The sequence below is a fragment of the Haliotis asinina genome, chromosome 2 (assembly GCF_037392515.1).
Source record: "Haliotis asinina isolate JCU_RB_2024 chromosome 2, JCU_Hal_asi_v2, whole genome shotgun sequence".
NCBI classification, from domain to species: domain Eukaryota; kingdom Metazoa; phylum Mollusca; class Gastropoda; order Lepetellida; family Haliotidae; genus Haliotis; species Haliotis asinina.
The window spans coordinates 20826521-20846352 of NC_090281.1; the positions used below are offsets into that span (position 1 = coordinate 20826521).

The following is a 19832-nucleotide window of genomic DNA, read 5'->3' on the forward strand; positions in this document are numbered from 1 at the left end:
AATGAAGAGGTTTGGAGAGTGTTGGAATGAAGTCCATCATCTGTGACAGATTTGATGTTTTGTTCTATACCAAACAGTCTCCGCTATCAGTATCAGGCTACTGCTCCCCACTCCAATTCCGACAGCGAAGAAGATACTCTGAGTCTTGATCAGCGACACGACCTTGGGGAAATCCTCTACATGGCATGTCTCTTTTGGGACGGATTCAAGCCATTCTTGAAAGGTTCGCTGCAGGATGCCATTGTCGTTCAGGCGGTACATGCTGTGGTTTGCAAACATTTACACATTTTTAAGATCTGTTATAGCTTTGCCGAACACCGAATCATCAAGGTTTTGTCAATCAGAATCAATTCTATTGGAAGGTAATGTCAATGAGGCCCATACAAAATTGTCATGCCGCGAGGTATTCCAAATCTGACCACGAAGTGTAATAATTCTAGGCAGCATGTGTCGATCATATGGCGGCAGTGACAACGTTGAATATAGTGATCCTGAGTAATTGTTTAAACTCCATAACACACTAAAATCCAAAAGACAAGAAAATACTCAAAGGCAATAGTTATTGTGATTGATTTGATAAGTTAGATATGTGAATTAACAAATGGTATTTTCACGATGAGACTTTTAATAATATTGCAAGAAAGTCATTCTACAATAGCATTCCAAATGGCACAATTTAGAGAGGTCACAGTGAGAGAATGGTCAAAAGGTAATTAACACGGCCAATAACGTGTATTTCCACCATTAGCATTGATCAGCATTTGACACCTGCACCTCATAGCGCGAAAAAGGATTTGTGGAATGCCATTACATCTCTATAGAAGCACCTGGCGGAGCTCCTGAATCGTGACTGCGGGATTTGTATTCTCCTCATTTTCAGTTAGCCACGGCATAGAGCAATGCAAGCAGAATCTCCCAAATTTGTGTTTCTCGCACTTGTCTACGCCTCACCAGTGATTTGGGTGACGACGATTCGAGATCTAGAGCCATGACTTCTTATGACTTCTTGAAAAACGCATGGAAAACAAACTACATGTACTACCAAAATGGCCCTGTTTGAGTTATGGAAGATATGTATTGTAACAAAATATAAAATGGATGACAGAGATGTGTTCATCACAATCACCTTTGCCTTTGGGTATGTTATTCGTGTAGTCTACCACGTAAAATATCAGTGTGAAATCGCAACCAAAGACACAGTCACCAGTTAAGTACAGCAGCAAGAACAAAGATATAATTGATGGTAAACAGATATATCCGTATATCGATGTCAAGCTGTTGAATTTACTTGAACATCGTCAATATGCTAAATGTACATACGCCTTCTGTAGCTCGGGTTTTAAAGGTGATGACTTTGGTAGATAGAAGGCTGTATAAGTACTGCTAAGTCTGGAGTCAATGGCTTCTAGCTGGCACTTCGCACGAGCCAAGGGTAGAATGACCAGGCTGGTGATGAAAGCGTATTTCCCTTCATGTACCCTCTGCAAATGTGTGGTGATGTTGTTGCTGAGTAGACCAGTATCTTTGATAGATTGGTCTTTTATTCGCTTGTTGAATGCCACCATATATGATAGATTGGAATTCTGAAACAAATATCACAATGAAAGCCTAGTCAGTGAACACACTTCCTTCTGATGGTTACTATGGGCAGCGTGTTCTCTAGGATATTGCAGACATATAACTGTTTGTACCTGAATGATGCTTTCAGTGATGCTTGATGAATCATATCCGATTTTATAATCTGTTCTGGAAACTAACTCGGCCATATTGGAAAATGGCGGTGTTTCAACTTTCACTGCTAGGGTTGCCATGATAGTCCCACAGTACACAGCAGAGAAAACAATTGTAAACATCCACCATCCCGCAGTTAGAATCCTCTCTGAGTCAGTTGATGAAGTTCTTGTGGATCCTGTAATAATATTCGTGACACATCATAATTCTCTGAAGACATGTTAAATGAAGGAGACAAGATATGTAAAGTCGAAGCGAATTTTGGAATATACAACGGTGATTCCTCGTTAGACTACTTCATGTACAAGTTGATTTTATGACACTGTAACACATGCAAATGAAATTGTTTTGTTTAGGTTGATGGATATATGATTAAAACAAGTGCTTGCCATTAATATGGCAATGGCCACCGTCGTTAAGGAATAACGAAATATTAATAACAAGGTTACTACTTTCAATTTTGTGGCCATATACAATATGCCTGAAATGAATGGTACCCAATGTAGGCTGTCAAAATACCGAAGACAGTGGGTGCAATATTTCATGAAATATCGCGTTTACATAAGTTTGAAAGATGGTCAAAGTCCTTAGAGACAAGGTCAAAGTCACCTAAAGCAACTGGTATTTGCGTAATTCCCTAAGTATGCTGTCACCAAATTTGAAGACATTGGTACAACAATTCATGAGTTATCGTGTTCACAAAAGCTTAGAAAGTGGTCAAAGTGTCGTGGTGACCTGGAAGGAAAGGTCAGGGTCACCCAAATCAGATGGTGTCCTAATGTGGGATGTCACCAAATTTGAAGACGTTTAGTACAAGAGTTCATGAGATGTGTTAATAAGAATCGGGACGGAAGGACGTACAGATGCTGCTAAATATATCGTCCCCCGTGCAGCGTTGCGGAGGGGAACAATAAAACTGATATTATTACGGAATAGAAGTTTACTTACCTTGTTTAATAGTTGCTCCATAAACTTCAAAGCCTGTTTGCAGAACATTCTGTGCACTTGTGTTTTTTAACCGCACATTTCCCTCAAGTTTATTGTTTTCTGAATTTGTCTGGAGACCAATCTTTTTTCCAATTAATCTTACTGAAGACAGCAATACAAATTCTAAGAGCAGCGACAATCCAAACATTAACAGGACAGTTGGTTGAAACGCCCGGAGGAAGAGAAGAAGATGATCCCCATCGGCGTCCTCCTCTTTCTTGTACAGGATAAAGCGTTTGCTTTCAGCAATAGGAAGCAGGATGTAATCAAAGGCTACAGCGCGATCATAGTGGATAGTTAGCATGTCCGATGCAAAATCTGCCTCCTACAATTATAACAGCATATGTCTGTGTCTTAACAGATTATTACCTGTGTCATCAACTTGTGCAAAAGAAAATATATTCATAGTGAATGTCATGAAGTTAGATGACAGCAAGACAGCATACATGTTCCTCAATGCAACGCAGCAGTTGAACAAGGTACCCTAGATATGATTAGCAAGGGTTCAGAATGTGCAGGGCTGCTACGATAACTACGCGGTTGTTTGACACTGGATCGCGAAGTTGTTACTGATGGACTGTTGCAACCATGTAGTGAACTAATCTAGTAGTATTCACAGTCCAAAACAGGTCCAAACATCGCGCTGATAGAATCGTAACAAGAAGACAGTCATCAGTTTTCCCCGCAACGGCATATCCCCCTGAGATATTTCTCAAAGTTATGATTCTGCCAAATGTTTTGGTGTGTGTATATAGAAAAGTGGAAGGAGTAATGAAAGGTTTTAACCGTTCTTCAAACTTGTTGCCATGGAAACGCCAGAAATAGTTAATGCAGAATTCCAAAACTACCAAAAGGCACAAGTACAACAGCATACCAAGGTATGTACCAAGTTAGGTGAAGAAATAGTGAACGGTTTAAGAGTTCTGTTTTGAAAAAGAGCATTACCATCAATTTCAGTCGAAGTCAAACTTGTTTCCATCGACACGTTGAAAATATTTTATTCAGAATACCCAACTAACAAAAGGCACCAGTACACCACTAGGCCAAATCTATGTATCATGTGAAGAAATAGTGAACGGTTTGAGAGTTTTGTTTTGGAAAAGAGCACTACCACCAATTTTAGCCGAAGACAAACTTCTTGACCAAACTACCAAAAGGTATCGGTGCACCACCAGATCTATCTATATATGTATCAAGTGTGGTGAAGACATTTTGAATGCTTTTAAAGTGAGGCTCCGGAAGAGATAAATGTGCACGGGGTGAAAGCGGCAAAACCCGAGACTACAAAACACCCATTCTCAGACAGTTGCACTGGTTAACTGCCCAACAACGGTTAATCTTCAAGATCCTTTTTCTAACACACGACAGCATTAAATGAGCAAGACCCCTGCCTACATGAACGAACAGATTCGTGTAGGTCGTCCCTTTAGGTCTGTCTGAGAACTGAAAGCAGCCAGCTGCCATAAATTCCACAACACCAAAAATCGGATACCACTCCTCCTCCTTGACAAACCAAGTCATGCGGAACGCTAACTCTCTTAAAATAAGATGTGTTGAGAGAAATACGTCCTGAATATACCTAATCGAGTAAGTCATGTTTAATCAACAGCGGCTGTATAAATCCAGTATTATTCTATATTACTCAGCAGAAGTGTAGACTCACTTAAAACACTCACTATATTTATATATATATATACATATAAGATTAGTTACATCCAAGATGAGCTCCGTCACTAACTTAGAGGATCTACAGCAAACCTTATGCAGATAAATCACACATGAATCATGCTTCAATGTGATGCATAGCATATGCAAATATCTTTCAAGTGAACAGTTGCGTTGGTGCAAACGTTTGTTAAGAATTCGCCTATTTTGGAGTTTCATCATTTATTGAACTCAAAACAACGAACGTTTCAACGTTACGAATTTGTTTAGCAGTACATCAGTTCATATGTAAATTGTACCTTTGAACAAAGTAAGTGACTACACATACACAAGTGAGTCTAAACGTTTGATGCATAGTATATAGTTAGGTATGAGTTCGTGTACTCCCTTTTGGAGAACATTGAAATAACACCTTACCCGTCTCTGCAGCGTCCCTAACACTCCTGTCCAAGAGCCATTAACGTCTTTGCCCCATGCATCTTCTCGTGGTGGTATAACTGTGTAACTTTGAATACAAGCATTCTGTAATGTTACAGTGTTCGTGGGGAAGGCAGTCGTTCCATGTATAATGAAGCCTGATTTAGACTTTAAAAACATAGAATTAGACTCAAGTATTCTTCAAAACGACAAGGCAGTATTCTTGTAGCTCTCACCGACAGTGCCAATTTCATCGCCTGTCATTCAAAAGGGATTGAATGTATCATTTACTAATGTTTGTCGCTCAAAGTCTCTTGCAAACTATGCTTTAGGCAACAGCAACAAAACTCTTGGTGATGATATTTTGGATTCCGAGAGACACGCACACCCTTTCCTGGTAACATCATGGAGTTCCATTGGTCAACCAGCGAAATATTTACCCAGCGAATTTGCCTTCCAAAAAGATTTAATTCATTTCTTAAGGATTGTTATAGCTGTATTTTGTGTTGAACTGACACTGCTATGTAGTATTTTCAGCCTACTCTCGTTACATTCCGTCAGTAAACTTATGATTGTAAAAAGCAGTCTCACCTGAAATTCATATAGTGGGCAAGAATCTTCATGATACGAAATGGATAGCTGAACACTCGTCGCCCATTCACGGTCTCAAAACCAAATCCATAGCTGTTATGCTGAAGACACCATGAAAAGGTCAACATAATTATATTGTACAGAATTCTTATCATATAAGCCACTTATATTTCATCAACTGCTATCTTGTACGTGAAATCTCACATATTGCATGAAATCTTCTATTGTTTTTACACAGACACAGCCTTAACTCAGTGTTATGGATATAAAGGCAATGCATTATGAGTAATAATAATAATAAATAAAAGCAATATTGGTAAGTTGTAATGGTCTTGACTCCAAAACCCTTGGCCATTGTTAACCTCCTTATAAGCGGATAATGGATATAATAAGGAAATATAGATGCGACAAATAGAAGTGACAAATCCTTATCGTTCTCTTTAACAGTCAGCTAGTGAAAACGAAAAATCTTCATTGCGTTATACATATAGTAGTAACGTGTACGTGTAATAAGTCCCCAAAATGACAAAAGATCAAATCAAGAAATACCCATCACAACAGAGGGCAAGGGCAAATAATTTATTGTTTTACAAGCTGTTTTGACAAAATAATGAATACGTCTAAAGTGTGTATTCCAACATCATGACGGCAAACACTTGCATGTATACTAATCGGGTGGACTTGTTTAAGCCAAAGAAAACACGATTGCTCTCCAATAACATCATGTGACACACAACGGTTACTTCTGTTTGACACAATTTACCATATGAATACGTTGCAGGATTCAAAAAATGCGAATAAGACCTAACGACATCAGGCACACACCCTGGACAACTGTATGTGAATTCATATTATATCTTAATGTCATTGAATTCGCCAAATCCTCATTACTAGTTTTTAATAAAAGTGTCTGGCAGAGTATCCTGGAAAATTAGGCTGTCGTGTCCTGCAAGTCTGTAGGAAAGAAACCTGTTTCACCCTTCGATAATAACCCTTAGTAAGATTTCCACATACTGTGTGAGTATATTTTACGATGAAGTTGAGATATAGTGTCACACACTTTCAGGATATTCTGATTCGTCAACTGTTATAATAATTTTCTTTTGAATCAGAACTAATAAAGTAAGCATTTGTGTCATAGCAAATGCTGAGGGGGGAAATAAATGTGAGGATTAAAAACCAGTGTCTTTGCAAACATGGCTTAGTGTTGACTGATAAGAAACATACAGTAATAGGGAATGTGAATATTGTTCTTTTTTCACACTGGATGCTACGGTTCAACAAACAGGGAGCAAATAGACAATCGAATGTCTGTGAAAGCGTTGGTCTCTCTTTCACTGGCTTGGCCTCTTGGTTTTAGGGGTAGCTGATTGCCTGATCGGATTCTCCAGTCTTGGTCACTGCTTGAGAATTTAGGCCGTTTTCATTGGTGTAAATTGCTTCCATGTACATCATAATTTCGAATTGAGTTTTGACACTGAACTTAGATGTTTCTCAGTTCGGGTTTGGAGGGGTCTGAACGTTTCACTAATTTAAGTATGATCACAACTACCGGGAGATGGTACACTGTTCCTAAAAGATCCAGAAATTAACTAGAAAGGACACTGGCTTGTCTGTTGCTTTAATGTTATTTTCGTCCTCTGTTCTTCATGCTGTTCACTATTGTCTGTTTCAAAAGTTGGCCAGGGGATTGGTTATACTTTGCGAGTACTGTGATGAGGTATTGCATAGAAAGGCAGATGTTGTGCAAGAGCTGAAATTGGTCCTTTACTGAGTTGAGGTACATGGATGGAGGTGCTAATCTGTGAGATGGTTTGCAATATACAGTTGTCTTGAACTTCTTGTTTTGTTTTAAACATATTTTATTCATGAGAAAAGGATTGGGTACAAGTTATACAACTTAGAACACCTTCTCCGTAGTATTTACATAATATTATTTACATTCATTATACAAGATGGACAGACAAGAACAGAAAGATGAGAAAGATTGGGGCAATTGCAATAATTAAGAAAATCTTTTTGATTGACAAATGTATGTTTGAACAATTTTAAATATGTTTTGATTTGCATGATCAGTCAGATCTGCAATGCCACGTAACAGTAAATCAGAGTTTATAGTAACATTGGTAACACTGCGTAAATTAGCCATCATGGCAGATCTCTGTTGAGTATATAGTTGACAGTCAAATAGGTAATGACAAGAGTTTTCACAAATATATCCACAAGAACATTTAGGTTTATCTATAATGCCAGCACGGAATAGATCGTAATTCAGTTGACTACACTTGTAACGTAGTTTTGTAAGGGTGATATTAGTGATTCTTGGTCCAAAATCATAGTATTTGGGAGCTGTGTTATGTGTTACAACAATATTTGATTTAAAAGAATTCAGTGACACGCTTTTTCTAACTTCAACTGGAAATTCATTCCACATTCTAATTGTGGATGGAAAATACGAATTATAAGAAAACTTCAAACGGGAGAAGGGAAGCGAGATATCGTCAGAGTTACGAAGATTATAGCTACTTTTTGACGCTACCTTCCCGGGAACAAGATCATTAAGGTACGATGGTGCCATATTATGCTGTATGTTGTAGAAAAGACAAAGTTTTCGCTTTCTCCTACGCTCTGCTAAAGATTCCCAACCAGTTTCGTAATACAGATGTTCATGATGTGTATATTTGGGTAAACCTGTTACAATTCTCGCTGCTTCTAATTGCAGTTGTTCTAATCTATTTGCTTGGTATTGAGCACACCCATCCCATACCTCACACGCATATTCGAAATGGGGTCTTATGAACATTACATAAATTCTATTCAATACACAGCGCGGTAATAATAATTTGAGTTTACGTAGAGAAGAAATCATTTTTGAAGTTGTTTTTACAATATTATCAATGTGATCAGACCATTTGAAATCTTTTGAAAACGTTAATCCCAAATGTTTATAATTTTCAACGGTTTTGACCCGTACCCCGTTAAAGTAGAGATTGAGTGCCTCAATATTCTTATGTAAGGTGAAAATAATTGCCTCAGTTTTATCAGGATTATATGTTATAAGCCACCGCTTTGACCAAGCCCGCAGGCTTTCCAAGTTTGAATTCAGTTCTCTTTCAATGAATAGATGATCATGAGAAGATAAGCCTAGCGACGAATCGTCAGCAAATAATCGTGTCAAACAGTCTAAGTCATCAGCAATGTCATTGACATAAACAAGAAATAAGAAAGGACCGAGGACTGACCCTTGTGGGACACCAGCTTGTAAATATCTCGGCTTGGATAGGGCTCCATTTATAAAGACGCTTTGTGAGCGATTACTTATGTTATCAGCTAGCCAATTTAACAATGAACCATGAATTCCGTTCTTTTCTAATTTCAACAATAAACCTTTATGCCACACACGATCAAAAGCTTTAGAGACATCACAAAAAACCATACAATAGTGTTTTTATCATCTAAGGCCTCACATATTTGGTCATAAATTTCAATTAATTGATGGACAGTTGAATGACCAGACTGAAATCCTGATTGGTACTTATATAATAATTGATTTGCATGAAAATAGTTGTACGGATGTTTGAACATCACTCTCTCAAACACCTTGCCCACACAACTGATCAGGGATATAGGTCGATAGTTAGAGACCATTGAGCGGTCGCCCTTTTTAAATAAGGGCATTACATGTGCTTCTTTCCACATACTTGGATATATACTAGCCTTTAATGATTGATTGAATAACATGCATAGTGGGATACTTATTGAATGTGCTACATTTTTAAGAAACTTATGACTGATTCTGTCCGGGCCAGAAGCTTTTTTGAGATGTAAACATTGGATTATATCAGACACTTCATTTACATAAATGGTTACACAATCTAGAATAGAATCAGTGCGTTTGTGGAAGAATGGCGTATCAGTGTTTACTTCGTTAATACTCGATATAGACTGAAAATACTGATTACGTTTCTCTGCTTTCTGCATATCAGTGAATAAAGTTGGATTTTCATCTGCATCATATTGTTTCAAAGGCGGAATACAAGTGACGGATCCTGAATCTTTAATCAAGAACCGAAGTAATTTCCAGTAGGAATTGTTATTACTGCAGTACAAATCAAGCAAAAAATCGTTTGTAAGACTGACATAAAATGAATCCTTTGCATAACATTTCATATTATATACTTTGTTTCTTTGTTTCTTGTAAGCCAAGATATCTACTGGACGGTTTGATTTCTTAGCCTTTTTTCTCATTCTATTTCTTTTTCTACATTCCCTTCGAATTTCTGAATTAAACCAGGGTTTGTCGTTTGGTCGAATGGTGACCGTTTTAGAAGGAATGCACAATGAAATAAAGCGGTTGAGATGTTTGTAAAATTGTGCACAGGCTTCATTAACATTCATGCAGCAACTAAATATGTATTTCCAATTTGTCCCATTAATCATAGCATTGAGTTGCTCATAGTCACCTCTTTCATAACATAATACTTTTCTCTTATAGGCTAACTTGGTATTTACATGAGCATCAACAGTGATATATGTACCTTTGTGATCACTGATACTTTGACATAAATCTATAACACCACTCTCTAAAACATCAACATCTTCAGATATAATAATGGGATCAAGCAGTGTGCTCGTTGTTTTAGTTACTCTCGTTGGCTCTTTAATAAGATTTTTGAGATATTTCCTGGTAATTAGATCGTGCAGATACGTGTTATTATTCGACAAAAGGTTTGCATTGAGATCGCCAACAATGGTAACTTTATCCGAGATATCTAATGCCGTCTCAATGCTACTATCAAGCCGATTCCAAAATTCTAAATCTTGGTGCTGTGGTCTGTAAGTGACACATAACACTAGCGTTTTTGTGGGATAAATAATTTGACCCATATGGATTCGTCACAGTTGTTTTCAAGATGACGTAATCTCGTAAAGCCGAGAGCGTGATTAATATACATCATAACCCCACCCCCGAAAGCATTTCTATCTTTCCGTATGGGATCGTGAAAATTCACCCATTTGAGCGTATCAGTATTAACATCGGAATCCAGATGGGTTTCTGTTAAGCAAATAATGTCATATTCACATAAGTATTCAGACAGATAATTCAGTTTGTTGCGAACACTTCTCACATTGACATGGAAGATTGAAAGCGATGTGTCATAGTCTGCACGTGAACATGGCCCTGGATTTAACTCTACGTCTCCTGCAAGCTGAATTAACAATAGCAGATGTAATACTACATTGATATTGACAACTTGTGACTGCAACTGACAAAGAACAAGTAACACACAGCTTGATTTACATGAGGTAGCGAGAAAAACTTTTGTGAACGATTTACCACTCATGTTGAAAAACTCATGTTTTACTTTTGTACGCAGTAGTTTGCAAAATCGGACACAATTGAAGACACCGATCGCCAGACGATGTTGCATTACGTTACTTCCCATTGTTTAAACAGACTGATACATAGAATGTGGCCACAGTGTGACTGGCGGACCGGGTGTCATCAATAGGGGATACATACATGTATAAGTGTGACATACGCATGAAGGGCAATGCAGATCTGAAACTGTGCTTAGATACTATGATGGAGTAAGGATACTGAGGAGGGAAAACAGATTTGGTACAGATAATGAGAAAGTTGGAAACATGAAAGGTAAGGCTATATACAATGAAATATACACACAGAAGATAAGATAACATTATCTTTCATCTTGTCATCTTTCTGTGCCAGCACATCACTATGGGTAGTACTTTTCATCTTCCACATATTAGAATTTGGGACTTGAGTTTGTTGAGGGGGGGGAAGGGTTTGTTTTGTGGTCGTTGGATTGTAGGGTTACAAATGCGTCATCTATTATTGGGAACCATCAGAAGGTTGTTATGGATGGGGAGTGGGGTTCCAGTACTTTTTGTATTTAAATGGTTTTTAAGGTCTCGTGGAATATAGGTTATTGTTGAGGCCCCATGGGCCGTCAGCGGGTTTGCGAATAGATATGATCTCAGGGGAGGTAGGAGAAATTGATGTAGGTGTATATCGCGATTGCTGGGTTGGTCTCAAGGTATACTTGTGTCAGCGGGTCAGCGGCTTTGCCAGTGACCGGTAGTGATGGTGTTGTCGCATTTTAGGTCCATAACGGTGTTGAAATTCATACCGAAACGTCTCTCATCATTGAAAAATATATTATTCCCATCTACATCACACATCTCTCACTGCAACATGTTGCCCATTCCTTATCTTACTCTTCCTTCTATATACAGAGCAATATTCTCCAACTTTTGTTGTCTGCAATGTTTTAAGTACTATCAAGTATGTTTTTTGGTTGTTGTTTTTTTTTAAAAAAAAGATTTCATATAACGTCGTCATATTATTCTCACTCAACAGCTGACCATGGTTAATTCTTACAATTCTAAATAAATATGTGTAAAATCGACAGAAACTTAATTGATAAATAATTCTCTTAGTTAACTTGTACAATATGTTGTATGGGTTGGGGAACACTGGTGAAGTACAGAGTCAGCCTTGTAGGCACCTGGTAAGATTGCTGGTTGATACTGATATGTTAACACACTCTTATCCCTTAGTTGAGCATATACAATGAAATACTACAGTCAGTGGATATATAACGTCTTTATTCCAGTTAGTAAGACGTTAGGTTTAGATGGTATAACTGCTTGTGCAACATCCCTTGCTAGATAGCAGAGTTAGTAGTTCCCAGGAAACGTCGTTCTCCTTGTAATAAATAAAAAAATTGTTTGAAATAATCGACGGCCTGGAGGCACAGCGCCGGTTGTTAGTGTATCGGGGTGGCATTTTCAAATATGTGCAGGCCCTTGTGGCCCTCAGTAAATTTAGTTATTTTTCAAATGTTTCCCCATTTCTCCTTTATTTCTACACAATGGGAATCATCGTTCGGGAATCATCTACGATCCATCATTTTACGATAACTTACAGTTTCACTTCCTGGTATTTCAGCGCCTTAGAATGTCAACACCAGTTTAACTAATATTAACTACTCAGTGTGCCGTAAGCCACAGGCAAACTGTACCGCAAATGGGGTTGCGCATGCATAGAGAATATGACAAGTCTTCATATATGCGACCGAAGCGAGCAAAGGTTCGCTGTGTACTTCCCTCGCTTCGGATCGAATATATTTCTCATGAAAATATTTTTCTCAGTGTAGTCTATTTTTGGTTTTGTTGGTTAGACTTTATCCAAATGGGCCTACAGATTTCAATCAGGGCCTGCAGATTTTAAAGCCTGCATGTAGCAGCAGGCCCTGATGGCCGGCTGATAAGTGTTTGTAAACACTGAAAGTATTTGCCAAAAGGTTCGTTTCAACCTTACGTTGATATTGCTATTGATGAAATATGTTTCTGGTATTGGAGTTGAATCTGTACATGCAACGACAAAGGGAAATAAAGACAATGTCAAAGGTTGAACTCACCGTAGGGATTCAGTAAAAATATCGAACAAATTAGTGAAAACAGCCGCTGAAACCCAGCTCAGTTAGAGTGAAATTACCAAAATATATAACGACATGAGTTACCTTCATGACGAGAGTAAACCGTCTACCGTTGTAGCCATACTTCACATTGGGAAAGACTTCTGTAAGATTTGTGGTTGTTTTATCAGAGAGAGTAACATCAGTGAAAGCACGTCCAGTTGGACGGAACATCAGGGTCCACATCCTTGGCTTTGTGTTACTGTCCTATTTTAAAATAAACATGAATTTTTCAAGCCTTCAACAAGGTTGGTATATGGCAAAGGTAATGAAAGTGTATGAGTGAGTTCGGTTAGTATTACGCTGCTCTCAGCAATATATATGTGTATGGCGACCAGACGAGTCTGGTAATTTAGTGATCAAAAGCATTCGTGAGCATCGATCTACGCAATTGGGTTACGAGATAACATGCGTCTACCAAGTCAGCGAGCCTCACCAAAAATCCCATTAGTCGATTTTAACGACAAGCATGGGTTACTTGAGATCTATTCTTAACCATATCTTCACAGATTAGCGTTTCTTTAAATTATGATGTAAATCGGGGTTTTTTTGTTTTATTTTGTTTTTTTCTTGTTTCCAGTAAAAATGATGAACAATTAAATACGTTTGTATCATGAGGATATTGACGTGTAAGCCATGATACATTTGGAATACTGTTAATACTTGACCATACATACATATCTAAATAATGACCCGAAAACATTGATAGTTTTTCTCAGGGTAGACCCTTAAACGTTAAGAGACACACCTCAATGCATTTGAAATAGTGATTCTGCTGGAGATGGGGAACACACAAACCACCTGTTTTTCTGGCAGTTCCAACAGCGCCACGTTCTCCACCTGAATGTCAACATCCAGGAATACAGGTAGGTCATCTGCAGTCCCAACAACTAACACCCGAGAGATGTGGCACCAGTCGACTGACGAGTTCGATCCTGTTCTGCAGAGTCCTGACTGGTAGGAAAGTTGGTCCTCAAAATTAAATTTTGTTCTGGGTGGTCATGTAAAACGGGTGTAAATAATTATCCATCCATATTTTCGTCCTTAAAATATTCATGTCTAATTGTTAATTGAAATAGATCAGGTAAGTGGAATATGGGACACAGACGTATATTTTGCAATTATTGCCTTTAGCGCTGAAGGTTCTGTGTAATGATGCAATTATTGCAAACCTTCCACATCCTCATACCGTTTATAGTCTGTTGTTTGATAAATAATTGTGATCGAAAACAATTCTATGTTTGTTTAGGTCTTCATTATGTTTTTCAGAGGTACCCGACCAAAGGCGGATGTATTTCGTTGACGTGCTCGTTCACCCAAACCGTTTAGATCGACTGTTTGCATGATGTATTTGGTTTTCCGTTTGATTTCACATATTCCGCGTTCCAGCAAATACCGTTTCTCTTAAAAATACTCACGGTTTAGTGCACATCATGTTGTTATCATGATTTGAATACTTCATGAAAAGATAAATACCTTTCTGTTTCTGTCTCTCAGAGTAAATGTTTTAAATGTTTTAACTAGCAGGTTCAGAATAACAAAATTATATGCTTGAGATGTAGTGAGAAATTAACCAACGACTTTGCGCCTGTTTTAAAGACATTCTCACTCATGGACATTTTCATTTTTTATGTTTGAGTGGCCAAACCAGAAGTCAAATAATTACCCTTGGAAAGCAATGTTAGAGTAATGCTTACGGCATGGTCATAGCAGATATTTTGGTCATGACAACTCCTACGCTTTATCGTTTCCCAACATCACTGGACATCTGATTTAATAAGCAGGGGACTATCAGCTAGGTGTCATGACTATGGGTGTTCAGCATGGAACAAATGCATTAAATGAAACATTTAATGCCAGAGTCTAAATTCATCGAACGATTGCAGTGAATCGAAGTTAAGTTTGAACGCTGAATCAACGTCCTAACTGAATAACTGATTGTATATTTATGCTTAAGCAAACTTCAACGTCATTTCAGTGTTGAAAGATGACGTTTCAACGTAGATCCGACATCGTTTGCCTACTGGGTTACACTTAGGTTTCCTTTTATATCCTTGTATATGTAATTATTGCCTGGCTAACCAAGTGACGTAAGACAGAAGCCGTGGTCGTGGCATCACAGATGAGAAGCAAATGCAGGTGGGGCTTGAGCACCTTCTCCACATCCCTCACAATTGTGGACACGTGTTCCCCTGTTGAGGAGCTGATTTCATAGTCCACATACGATATTCCTGATGCTTCCAAGGAAAACAGGAAGGGTCGGTCTGAAACATATTATCATGTGTAGATAGATGTCCCAAGGGATGGTGTAGTGCTGTTAGATGAAACAGTCACTAATTTCTCAGGTATGACACTGTACAGTGTGATGCACAAAAGTAATGTAAATGAATCAACTGATACCATCATAATATTTTGGCAAGAAATGTACATGTTCAAGCATCCACATGATGAATCTCAACGTGTGTCTTAAAATAGCGTGTATATCGATCGCGTACTTCACATGAACGGATTTGCAGACTGAGACAGTATGATCTTCATTGTCCAGGGTTCTGTACTTCTGTTTGGTTGAGTCACATCCTCACTCTCGGAGTCAGGCACCTCGGCAGAAGGCAAAGAGGGTTAGACGGCTCGGGTTAGCTTTGTCATTGCTGTCGAGCGTCAGTCCTGGATGGGGACTCAACCCAACAATAGTACAGTAACTAGAATCTGCACTTTACTGTAATCCCAAATAGAAACTGTAATCCCAAATAGAAACTGTAATCCCAAACAGAAACTGTAATCCCAAACAGAAATTGTAATTCCAAGAGTAACCAATAATCCCAAAATAATATGTGTTGAAGACACTTCAAATCGGACTGTTAGTTCATCAGTCAAGATATAAAAGAACTCAACTGAATATGTTCAATGTTCAAATGTTCTGTACAAAGAGAGAGGGCCAGGGTATTGGAAATGTAACACATCAATACACCGAAACTATGCGTGTACTAAGTCAGTAACAGACCTACAAGAAGAAATCAAAATAGACTATACGGATCTGAGGTATGGCTCCGAATATATACAGGCAAAACATAATCTAGCTCCAGTTTTAACTATTAGAGATAATCTATTTTGGAAACATTCTTAAAGAAAATAAGAGGAACATCATTTCGTTTCTTTAAGAAGTGAAAAAAGTTATTAAATGCAGCAGATTACAGATGAAATATAAAATGTTACAGATTGAAAAGCCTTTCAAAAGAATGACCAAAGTTCCAGATCTGAAAGAAGTGAATGAAATAGTTATCCAAATAGGAAATAATTGAAGGTAGTTGAAATTCAATGATTCATCACTTAGAGACAAACAGTAATGGTGAAAATTTGTTTATATTTTGAAAGAAAACGGCGAAACGATATAAGTCTAAGCTATAATATACAGCAGGTAGCAATATATATGACGTAGTAAAAAAGTTGGTTCGTTGTTAAGCAGTATTCCAGTTATGTGGTGCCGGTCTGTAAATATCGAGTCTTGGCCAGAAAAGCCACTGATTGACATCAAGAGCACCGATCTGCATAATTGGGATACGAGAGACATTTCAAGCAAGTCAGTGTATCTGACCACCTGCATCTTTTGGATCCTGAATTCTAAAACTCGTCGTCATGCGTTTTTAGTATGTAAAAAATACATTTGTCATAATATCAGTATGTTATCATTAACCATAGCAAACATACATTTAACTTAATTCGTCAACGGGTTTTTAAATTTCTAACTTCACTGATCCATAGTAGATTGTTCTCGTTACGATATGGCTTATATACTGCCAATGAATAGCTACTCACTCACTCAATTTATAACGCGCTTTCACACATAGATACGCATGCTGAAAGCGCGATCGAAATATTACCCTAGATGGCCCAAGTTACCTGTGAGGCGCTAGAAGGTTACTAGTCACATGACCTATCCCACCGGGTACCCACTTTCTGCTAGGTGAACTGAGGCAATTTTGACCAAACTCACTTGCCTAGGGTGAGACCATATGCATCACATGTGCTTCATTGTGGGGCATTAACGACGTCCTAGAAACTCTCAGTAGTCAAATTGTCAAACACGGTCACCCAGCCGCAATGTCCGTGCCCAGTGTTTCTTAAATGCAACTAATATGTGATCCTAACTCTGTGTATAGGACCACACGCCATCCTACCATATCTTGTGAGACTGACTCTCAGGAGAATTAAATGAAAAAGAAAACATGGAAAACATGACATATTTGCTGAAAAGTATGATATTTATTATTACACGATGTAATTTAGAAAGTGGTCAAATGTAACATATGTTATATTCTGGATTATACTTTCTTAACTTCCGCTAAAAGGAAGTCGGACAACTGATAGTGTAAATTGACACGACTCCCACGGCCGAACGCTATGATTACACGATGTCATTTAGAAAGTGGTCAACTGTAATATAAGATATGTTTGGGATTACAATTTCTTAGTGTTGAGTCCTATCCGAGATTTGAACCCACACCCTCAGAGTCAACCACCTAATCAGGACACACAGTCAGCCACCTAGCCCGCATGGCCATCGCGATTTCGACTAACTATGAATGCTATCTGGGTAGCCTTCGGTAACCATGCATGTCTTAAGAGGTGACTAACAAGATCGGGCGGTTAAGTTTGTTGACTCGTTCCATGTATAATTCTGGAATGAGCGAGTGAGTTTAGTGTTTATCCGCAGTCAGCAATGTTTCAGCTGTATGGCACTGGTCAGTAATTAATCGGATCTGGACCAGACAATCCAGCATAAATATCGACCTACGCAACTGGGACAGGATGACATGTGTCAACCAAGACAGCGAGTCTGACCAGATTACGAAAAGCATGGGTGACTGAAGATCGATTCTAACTCGGATCTTCACAGGTTATTTTACTGGATGTAACTGTGCATTACTTGATGTTTAATCACGGTTTAATTATTGAAAGGATAAAATCGAAATCTGTGTGATTTTATCGTAGGCATCGTGACAGGCCCTTGAAGAGAATGTGGTGTCAAAAGTCAGTTCACAAATTCAGTATCGTGTGTCTCCATGTCTGACGCAACATTTCAGCTAACGTCAGTGTCAGATCCTCGGCTTGACATATACGTCACCCATCACAAGCTTGCTTGATAGGCAACAGGCGATAGGCCGGAGAAACAGCTGACGAGGGGAGATACCGGAACGGTATGTTGTCTCAGGAAATCAGGAAGAGTGAATAGCATGTGGACGGGCATTATATCTTCCTGGAGTTACGTGTCTATCCTTGAATGAAGTTATATCTTAGTAAAGACTGGTGTGGACATTCATGAATTTTGGATGAATATCGAACGTTAATAAAAAATAAGGGAAAGATTCTAGTTGAAAAAAATGACAGGTAATTCACTGAAGGACACAAGGACCTGTAAATATTTGAAATCGCCAGCCCGATACAATAACAACTGGCACTGCTCTTCCGGGTCTGCGATTGTTTTGAAAGCCGGTTGCATGCGTCAGGACCGAACGTTGTGCTCCCTTAGTCGTGTCCACACAATCCAGGGCCACGTTTCACGAAGCTCTTGTAAGTGTAAGATTTCCTAACGTTTTCGTTGCATTCGTGCCTCCTACACTGTAACTGATGACTTAAGATAGTCATAGCGCTACGAGAGCTTTGTGAAACCGGGTCCTGGAACTGATTGGGTGTAAGCCATGTATAATCCGAGCAGTCGCACTGGCAGTCTGGAATCGCTGCCTTAAATGGGTCAGTCGAATGGGACTGTCTTGCTGACGTGTCGTCATGCATAGAAGGTCAATCCGAGGCACATCTGCCGTTTTAGCTGAACTTGTCGTGTTTTGCACCACATAAAGAGGCTACAGAATAATCAACTGTTCTCCACAATTGCATATCGTGTGTGTGAATTTCAGATGTCAGCCTGCAAAAAGTTCATTGTGCACAAGGTGTATGTCACCAGAGATAGATGCCATGCAGAGTGGTTTGCTACATGTTTAATTGCTGAACCTTTTCAAGTAACGTTTATTTTATGCAATGTTACGTCATGCACAGTTACGTCATTCAGCAAGTACATATCATCGCATCTCAGCGGTGTAGAACAATGCTCATGATCTCCCTCTCTGGATTGTCTAGTCGCGACTTTCATATTTACAGACCTTAGAGCTGGCGTTTAACAACTTACAAAAAGCACCAACAAGGAATGTATTTCCTGTAATGACTTTGACCAGCTTGTTTCATTATGCATAACCAGAACCATGATGATGATGATGGTGGTGGTGGTGGTGGTGATGATGTTGCAATAATACTCTATTTCAATAACGGAAACCCAATGCAATGAAGCCCCGTATCCATGAAGATACTTCCTGTTCATCATATCAACATCTAAATGCCACTCAAAGAAGTCGTGACATAAGGATTCAAGACCACCCCTATAGATATTTCACGTTTTAATCCCGACATTCCCGCAAAATGCAAATTACAAATTAATGGTTACCTAAATGACTTACCTAGCTCCCGTGTGTGGAGTACAAAAACCGACTGCCAGTTGAGAGAAAGCAGAAGTTGAACCAACATAGCGTTCTGGCGATAATGGCACTGACTTTAGGCGTGTATGTTAAACGATTTGGACAGCAGGGTAGTTTTACATAGTTTTGTGCATATTGATGAAGATACTCAGATAGGAAACTGCATTTGCCCTGAGTCAACGCTGACATTCGGAAATAAGTTTGTTTTGCTGTCATGCACTTATTCTTCACAGATTCAGCTAATTGCAAGTGATTTACGTCTGTCGGGACCGTGTTATGCAATACACAAAACTCGCTAATGGTGTATTCTGGGTCGATTTTAGATCTAAATAATTGGTAATGCTTTGCCTGAAACCAATATCATTAAGCACATGATGGTGCTGAATCAGTCATTGAACTAGCCCGCTAGAAG

The 19832-nt window shown here is 38.7% G+C and overlaps 1 protein-coding gene across 1 annotated transcript; it reads right to left on the bottom strand.

Moving 5' to 3' along the window:
- Positions 1 to 36: 36 nt before the first annotated feature.
- LOC137271632 (probable glutamate receptor) lies at positions 37 to 19469 on the bottom strand. The gene is made up of 10 exons (XM_067804069.1): positions 19403 to 19469; positions 14979 to 15160; positions 13695 to 13850; positions 12942 to 13103; positions 5392 to 5492; positions 4801 to 4888; positions 2680 to 3043; positions 1692 to 1909; positions 1321 to 1583; positions 37 to 262 (listed from the first exon to the last, which is right to left on the bottom strand). Exons 1-10 carry the CDS (start codon positions 19467 to 19469, stop codon positions 37 to 39), a joined length of 1827 nt encoding a protein of 608 aa, XP_067660170.1.
- Between the last annotated feature and the right edge of the window lie 363 nt (positions 19470 to 19832).

Coding starts and splice junctions, on each gene's coding strand:
- LOC137271632 (XM_067804069.1), bottom strand. CDS start 19,469: ATGTTGGTTCAACTTCTGCTTTCTCTCAACTGGCAGTCGGTTTTTGTA. Junction 5,493..12,941: donor GGTTTACTCTCGTCATGAAG/GTAACTCATGTC, acceptor TGGTGTCTTCAG/CATAACAGCTATGGATTTGG. Junction 263..1,320: donor AAACCCGAGCTACAGAAGGC/GTATGTACATTT, acceptor TGCAAACCACAG/CATGTACCGCCTGAACGACA.